At 32.3% G+C, this 8713-nt stretch overlaps 1 protein-coding gene across 1 annotated transcript; it reads right to left on the bottom strand.

Moving 5' to 3' along the window:
* Window positions 1-5733: 5733 nt before the first annotated feature.
* LOC136202557 (transmembrane 9 superfamily member 11) lies at window positions 5734-8351 on the bottom strand. The gene is made up of 2 exons (XM_065993251.1): window positions 8130-8351; window positions 5734-7996 (listed from the first exon to the last, which is right to left on the bottom strand). The coding sequence occupies exon 2, from the start codon at window positions 7969-7971 to the stop codon at window positions 5998-6000; it is 1974 nt and encodes a 657-aa protein (XP_065849323.1). The 5' UTR covers window positions 7972-7996; window positions 8130-8351; the 3' UTR covers window positions 5734-5997.
* Window positions 8352-8713: the final 362 nt, after the last annotated feature.

Consider the following 8713-nt stretch of genomic DNA (forward strand, 5'->3'; position numbering starts at 1 on the left):
GGGGTGGAGGACATTTTGGTCTTTCACTCATAATTAGGGCATTCTAGAAGCAGTCCACCAGCTTATAATGATCACCACCTTACCCAATCAGCTCTTAAGAAGATCATCACCATTCATCATATCCAGACTTGATCAATGGTGATGATTCAGCCACTTGGCTTGTCCTTTCTTACTTAGCCACCAAGATTACTTGTTCAATACACCTAGAAACAATATAAATGTAATAGTTAGCAAAGGTTATTTTTAATGAGAATATTGAGAATTTTATCCTAAGCTCATTCAAATTAATATAATTTTTTTTTAGATTCTCATTATCAAAATGCTATCAACTTTAAACAACAATTGAAAAACAAAAATGAATTATACCAAGCAACTAAGGAGATAATAAGCTTTAACTTGAATCGAAAGTTGAAGATTACAATTGAGAAAATTAAACTAGGAAATTTAAATTTCCTCTAGTGTAAAGAAAATTTGCCAGAGTTATTTGACTTATTTTTCTTTGGATGTGAGTTTGTAGAGTTTTGCCATTATGATGTTCTCACTTTTATAGATTTTGATGTTAACTTCTAGGTTTCCACTAAGTTGCATTATTCACTGTCAGATTATATCTCACGTCTTCGTAACTGCTCTACCTAATCAGAGGCAGCTCTAGGAGCAGTCGGTCTAAACGCCCGCCTAGAGCCTCCAATCCAAAACTTTTTTTATATGTATAAATTACACCGATAAACAATTATAATTACATATCTAAATTTAATAGTATTTATATTTAGAGGTAAAATTGCTCTTTGTTGCTAACGTTATGATTGAATCATTTGAAACAAAGATTATACATTCTTGGATCTAGAATCCAGTTATTATATTAATCAATCTTGATTGGAAGTTAATTTTGAATTACTGCTGATAATTCTCGGAACCTATATACTTTTGGAATCAAGGTATACCATTAACATAAAAACATGAATAAACAGTAATCATAATGATTTTATTCAAATAGATAGGATTAAGAAGACAGTACAAGAATATTATTAAGAGTCCCAAGGAAGACATTTGTTAAAATAAGGACTACCACGATCTTTCTTGCAAGGACCATCTGGTTGTATTAGCCAGCTACAAAGTCTAACTCCCTCGCAGTCTTTATCCCTCCTTTGGTCATAAAATTTAAAGGAATGCTCCACACCATTGGTAAATCTGACAGTACAATGAAACCTCTTATAACCAATAGTATTTGGGTGAAATGAGAATCTAAAACCTTGCCCTGAAAAGAGTAAATGCTCTCCTAAATCAGCATTATTTGTTATGCAATGTACCCCAACAACACTCCCTTGAGGCAATCCATTCAGCACTATCACTTCTATTAAAGGCAGATGCCCCATAACATATCCTGTGCTCACCACCAAAATCAACAATGTTACTGTAATTCTACTCATAATATTATTCATGTTTGCTGTTGTAATATTCAACGATTTTCTGTAGTTTCCCTTCTTGTGTTTTCTGGGGTTTATATAGATTTATTGTTGCCTTGTATGTTTTACCTTTTTGTAATGCATTTGTAACTTTTTGTATATAGAGATCTTAACCTTTTAACTTTAGTACATTTGTAACATTATTTATGAAAATTAATATTAGCAGATTGTGTTTTGAAACCTATAGATTTTAATAGATTTTCTAAATAAATGACTACTTTATAGAGATCTTATGTGAGTCCATTTGTCACTTCTCAATTCTGATAAATTACACTAATGGTCATTGGAGTTTGGGGTTAATTTCAAAAAATTCGTTGAATTTCGTTTTGTTTGAATAAAATCATTGAATTTTTCTTGATATTTCAGTAAAGTATTCTGATCATTTCACACAGAAAAAATCACAGGAATAGCGACGAAACATCCATTGTTAGAACTAATTAATTCTTACAGGGGAAAAAATTATATTTTCTATTTATTTAATTTAACTGAAGGCGAGCCTTGGTATAACGGTAAACGTAAAATTAGCAAGGAAAGACTTGTCACCACAACACTCTTATGGTGGGATCTCTCCCAAACCATCGCTTAGCAGGGACACATAGTATACCAGACCAACTTTCATTTATTTAATTTAACTGTTTGAAACTGCCATGTGGCAATATCACGTGACATACACCTGACAATTAATTTAACGATAGAATCAGAGATTAATATTTATAAATTCAGTGAATTTTTAAAATTTTTTTATTTAATTCGTACAAAAAAGACAATATACATTTGTTATTATTTTTTTTTCACATCCCAACATATGTTTGCGATTTGTTACTGATAAAATGACGCACGTGTGAAATGTAGATGACAAGATTCATGACCGAGAAAACAGTTTGATGAATTATTTCTCAAATTGACCAAATTTATCAATGTTAGGGGTAAAATTCTTGGCTTCCAACGTTAGGGATAAAATTATACCATTTTAGACGTTAGGGGTAAAATTACTCCTGACTCAAAACGTTAGAAGTATTTTTGCACCTTATACTAATCAGTCTATACATATATATTTTAAGATTTTTAAATTTTATCTTAATCAACTCTTTAATCCTTTCATTTATTTTTTTTATTTTTTTTTTATTTGTGAAAGTATAAAAATATATATTTTTTTTTTATATTATAAAAATATCCTTAGTTACATGAATAAAAAACTAGTCTTCTTAGTTTTCATATTTAATCATATTTATAATAAAATTTGTGTAGTGTATACAATCATATTTTTTTTATATATAAAAGAAATTTATTATTTAATATAATGTTTTTAAAATAATATTAAACATTATTGTAAATTTGGTTAAAAAAATTTCAAAATCGTACCATAAAGAATACTAGAGATCAGAAGTACACGTTTGTAATTTTATATTGTCTTATCTCCTAATTTTATAACTTTTGGAATATTTTTTGCTCATTTTTTAACAAAATAAATTCTATGCCGCCAAATCAAAATGCTATAATTATATAAAAATTTAATAAATAAATTCCTATATATTTTAGAGATTAAGATTATGTGAAAAATAAAATAAAATAAAAAATAAAATAAAATTATATGCATCTTGTAAATAAATTACATCAGTCCAATATGATATTAATATTGGTAAATGTTAACAAGTTAATTCAAAAAGGAAACAAAATATTTAAAAATATTATCATTAACCTTCTTCAAAAAAAAACCTCCTATATTTCTAAAAATCAATGATAAACATATAGTAAAATTATCTATGAGTGAAAACACAATACCAAATTGACATGATATAAATTCAATAATTGTCACCCTGCTATTTTGTACTATGGATCATTAAATTCAATAATTGTTACCTTACTATTTTGTACTATGGATCATTCTAGATTTAGTGAATTGAACCCTAATCTTTAAATTTTGTTACATTTATACCCCTAACTAGAAAAGTAAACTTTAAACCTAAAACTCAATTACTCGTCATTATTTATTTCATTACCATTCAAAGTTACATTTTTTACTGTTGAAAACAAATTTTCTATACATGTATAACGTGACTATAAAAAAGTTGTACAAATCTAATTTCGAATCATAAAAATACGATTTCAGATACATATGAGATGAGTAATGCTTTTTTTTATCTGATTTGCATATTCGGAACTAACTAATTTGTGATAGAAAAAACTCATAATAAATTAGACCACTGAACTATCATTTAATTTTCAATACAGTAAAACCTCTATATAGGAATACTCTATATAAGAATAACCTCCAATTTGTTATAAAAAATTTCGGTCCCAACTTGGGCCGGTTATAAATAAGAATAACCTCCCAAATGTTAATTGTTATACATAATCCAAGTCCCACCTTTAGAAACTATACCTCTATATAAGAATAATTATGTAAATAATGTATATATGTATTAAGGATTTAAACAAAATTTATTAAAAAATTTAAAAATTATTGAGATTAAATATGAATTGGCACACAAATTCCAACTTTAACTATAAATTCTTACCATTTTCCCATAAAACTCTTTTCTTTATGTATTGGAAACTAAACTCAAAACTCTTCCAATTCTTTAGGTATTGGAAATAAAACTCGTAGACTTGATATACAACAACAACAACAACAACAAAGCCTTAGTCCCGAAATGATTCGGGGTCGGCTAACATGAACCATCATATAAAACCGTGAAAATCAAGTCGTGTCAGCGACACAGATTCGCTCCCTCCACTCCGTCCTATCCACTACCATATTTTCCTCAATTCCCAATAAACTCATATCACTCTCGATCACCCTCCTCCAAGTTTGCTTAGGTCTTCCCCTACCCCTCACCACTACATCCCTTTGCCACTCTTCGGTTCTCCTAACCGGCGCATCAAGCGCTCTACGTCTCACTTGATATGCTAAACATTAATTTGTTTTATTAAACTAAACTCAAAACTCTTCCAATTAGAGAGTTCTTATTGTTGTTAAATTTATAAACTTTAAGTGTTGATTTTTTTTTTTTTGGGTACCAAACTCTATATAAGAATAACCTCCCAATTGTTATACAAATTGTCCGGTCCCAAACGTATTCCTATATAGAGGTTTTACTGTATTAAGTTTTCAATCATTGAGTTTGTTATTGATGTGGCCCCTTTTTAACACTTTCATCAAGTGTGTATTTAACCGAGCGACGTGCATTTTTTATTTTGAGACGTGGATATATAAAAACTGGTGAGTTGGAAAATGAATTGATGATTAGGAGAGAGTTAATAATTCTAAACCATGAGAGTCCCCAAAATCAATCTTCATCGTCTTCTTCCTTTCATCCAAATCAGAAAAAGGGTGCTTTCTAATTTCTGGACTGAAATAATGGGCAGCAACCACGATCTCACTCAAATTCTCTTCTGATGGCAAAGCCTCTTATTTGCTTCAAACCTGTGGCTCTTTCTAATTTCCTGTTTATGTTCTACAAACACTTTAGGTTTACTAATTGACCAAATCGATTTCAGGGAATGTCATGGCTGAAAATTATTAACTCTCTCTCCAAATCATCAATTCATTTTCCAGTTCATCAGTTTGTATATATCCACGTGTAAAAAAAAAAACACGGCATGTCATTAAATACACAACTTGATGGAAGTGTTAAAAAAGACCACATCAATAACAAATTCAATTCAATGATCAAGTGCTTAATGTTGAAAAATAAATTATCAGAGACTTTATCCTTAAAACTGATAAAGTTTAGATCATCTAATTATGTGTTTTGGGTTAGGCTTTTTTGACAAAGTAAGCCTTACTTTGTTTTTGACACCATTGGATGGTGATGAACTTTGACAAAGTAAGTTCATCCAATGATAGAAAAAACAAAGTAAAGCTTACTTTGTCAAAAACAAAAAACAAAGTAAGCATAGAAAACACCATGTGTTTTGCCTGATAAAATAAATACTAAATGATCAGCAATCTGATTTCTTAAAAGAAAATCAGGGATTTAATAAACTAAAATCGGAATGAATAATGATCAAGGCCTGACCAGACTCAAGACAAAAACCCAAAACTATGTCTTCCTTGCATATTATCATGAATATTATTCATCAACTAGGCTAAACACTGGCAAATAAAACAAACAGAGAAACTGTTCTTGGCTAGCCAAGATTTGCAACATACATATTGGACCGATATTTTCTAAAAATTTCTCACATGGAGAGCTTCTAGTATACTCTTCGTATCAAAAGAGATATGCATACAACTTCCTAGAAGATGATTGTGCCATCAATTGAATGGTTGAATATATTGCTCGCATCTTATTTAAAGAGATCCGTTCAAAATTAATCATACAAGTAAATACTAAAATAACCAACTATGCTAAAACAAGTATAGAATAAACATACTATCAAAGCCAAAATCCCTCATCTAATAAAGAATTGTGCAAAAGGCTAATTGGAAGTTATAGTTATTACATTAATCTCCCTAATTAAACTCAAAGAAGGAAAAATAAAACAAGATAAACTATAACCTGAGTATGGAAAAAAACTTGAAAACTTTTCAATCCAGCTTGACTGAAGAGAACAGGTAGTGCACAAACCAGAAGGAAGAAATGAAGCCGACGGTTCCGGTTGCAAACATAATTGCAAGAACCATTAAGAGCGAATATCCGAGATAAAGAGTCGCAGATACCGGGCCACTTAAACTCTTGAGATCAAATATGAGATAGTTAATGGAGTACAAGAAAATGTAAATGGCGACTGAACCGGAAGCAAAGAATGACTTCCACCACCATTTCCAGTCCTCCACACAGAGATGCATGTAGGTTAGAACAAGAGAAACTTCAGCACAAACCACCACAAGGAGAATAAATACAATCAAGAGAAACCCGAAAACGTAGTACACGCGACCCATCCAGATGCTAGACATGATAAAGAAGAGCTCAATGAAAAGAGTACCAAAAGGAAGAGTTCCAGCTCCTAAAACTAGAAGCCAAGATGGGTACTTTTGGGATGGAATTTCCCTAGGAATCTGATTTGTTCTAACAGGATACTCAATATGAGGTGCCTTAGCCCCAAAGTATCCTCCAATTAGGGTAAGTGGAACAGAGATGCAAAACCACAGCAAAATCAGGACAATAAACAAAGATATCGGAATGGCACCGGTGCTATGACTACTCCATAGTAGGAAATTTAAAAGGGTTAAGATCAAAAACGCGATACCGGGAAAGAAGCAAGCTGCCCTCCAGGAAACAGAGACCCATCCTTTGTGATCTCCACAGCCGATAGTCCTCCAAAGGCGAACTGCAACATATCCAGCTGCAACACCGAGTATCAAGTAGAAAATAAGCATACCTGTAATAAGAGTACCACGAGAAGCCGGAGACATAAATCCAAGTGCAGCAAAAAATATTGTCACAATTGCCATTCCTAGAATCTGAACTCCATCCCCAACCATAACACACAAGAGTGATGCATTTGTAGGAGCCCGGAAAACATCTCCCACAACAAGTTTCCACCCAGATAACTCCTCATTCATCTGTGCTTGAGCCTCCTTGTCAAGCTCCTCATAACGAGTCAAATCTCGCCTTACGGTCCTCAAGAAGATTACAAGGACAATACCAGCAAGGAAAGTGATAACCATCAGAGAATTCATGATTGAGAACCAATGGACCTTTGATCCCTCCATCTTCAAATAGGCATCCCATCTTGATGGCCACTTAATATCACTTTCTTCAAATGTAACCTCATAGGTAAAAACAATTGGCTCATTCTCCTTAACTGGCATAGCGACAGTTGTTGGATCACACTTGATTGGAGATGGGTATTTCTCATACATTTTTGTGTTCTTCACTGACTGAACATTATGCATAAAGTTACAAGGAACAACTTCAAACCCAACAACCATGTACCCGGGAATATCAGATCCACCACTCCCCATCGAAGGGATCACCTCGGCACCGTCTCCAGTTCCCATTACCCGAGCCACATTGGCCTCCTCATACTTATGAACAAGAACTGTTAACTTCAAATGATTGAACACATAATATGCATCCTGAACCTTAATACCAACAGGATAACCAGTCCACCTCAACAGATAAGAGTCCTTCTTAGTATACCTTATTGCAGGCAAATTATCAAGAATTAAATTAACTTGATACATCTCATCAATTCTCTTCTTCAAAAGCTTAAAGTGATCAGCAGATAAGGGATCGGTTTTGCACAAAAAGATCTCACTCTCATTCACATGCATCTTGAACTTATATGGAGAATTTTCAATCCTATCACCCATAAGAAGCTCACCTAAATTTTCAGCACTATCCTTAACACCCCCCTGGGGTTTGCAGAAAGGTAAACTGTAATAGCTAAATGGCATCTCAGTATCAATGGAGGTGATGGAATTCACCTTCACTAATAAACTTTCACCCACATTGTATTTGTGAGGGTAGCTACCAGGAAGGTAAAATCCATGTCCCAATTGGAATATCAGGCAAAGACTCAATATCAACATCTTAAATTGAGCCAAGGACTCCATTTTTTCACGAAATTTGAATTCAGATCTGAGTTATCCGAGTAATTGAATGAGCAAAGATCCAATCACAAGGAAAGAAAAGAAAAGAAAAGAAAAAAATCAGCAATTGAAAACAAATGGAATCAGAGATCAAAAACAAAAACCAGACAGATCTAACCTACCTTGTGAAGATACTGATGCAGAGAGAGAGGAAAGAGGAGATTCATACACCAAACAGAGAAATTCGGAGGTATAGAAATGTGGGATTATAGAAAATTGGAGAAAGAAATCGAGAGAGTTGAGGGTTGGAAGGCACGACAAGAAGTTTTATATGGTATACTATTCTATTCTTCCCTTTGAGGAACACTGCCGACGAGTCTCTTGCTTTTCACGGATTGACGATAATATCCATCACAATCAATTCTTTCCCAAGTGCCAAACACTTCTCTTCTAGTTAACTCTTCAAGGTAATTTACATTTTCAATCCTTCACAATATTTCTTTTATCTGCTGTTTACTTTTGTCTTTAACTTCTTTACTTTTTCGATGTCACCAAATTTATAATTTATATTAAGACCTTGTTTATTTATTGGAAAATCGGAAAAATATTTTTTTAATAATATTTTCTAATAGATAAACGAGACCTAATAGTTAATTATAATTGTTAGTAATATTTTGCGATAATGTCAATTTCACTCTTGTCATGTGTGGTTTGAGTGTAAACGTACTACAGAAATTAATGTTCAATTAATATAGACGGTTATGTT

The sequence above is a fragment of the Euphorbia lathyris genome, chromosome 8 (genome assembly GCF_963576675.1).
Source record: "Euphorbia lathyris chromosome 8, ddEupLath1.1, whole genome shotgun sequence".
NCBI classification, from domain to species: domain Eukaryota; kingdom Viridiplantae; phylum Streptophyta; class Magnoliopsida; order Malpighiales; family Euphorbiaceae; genus Euphorbia; species Euphorbia lathyris.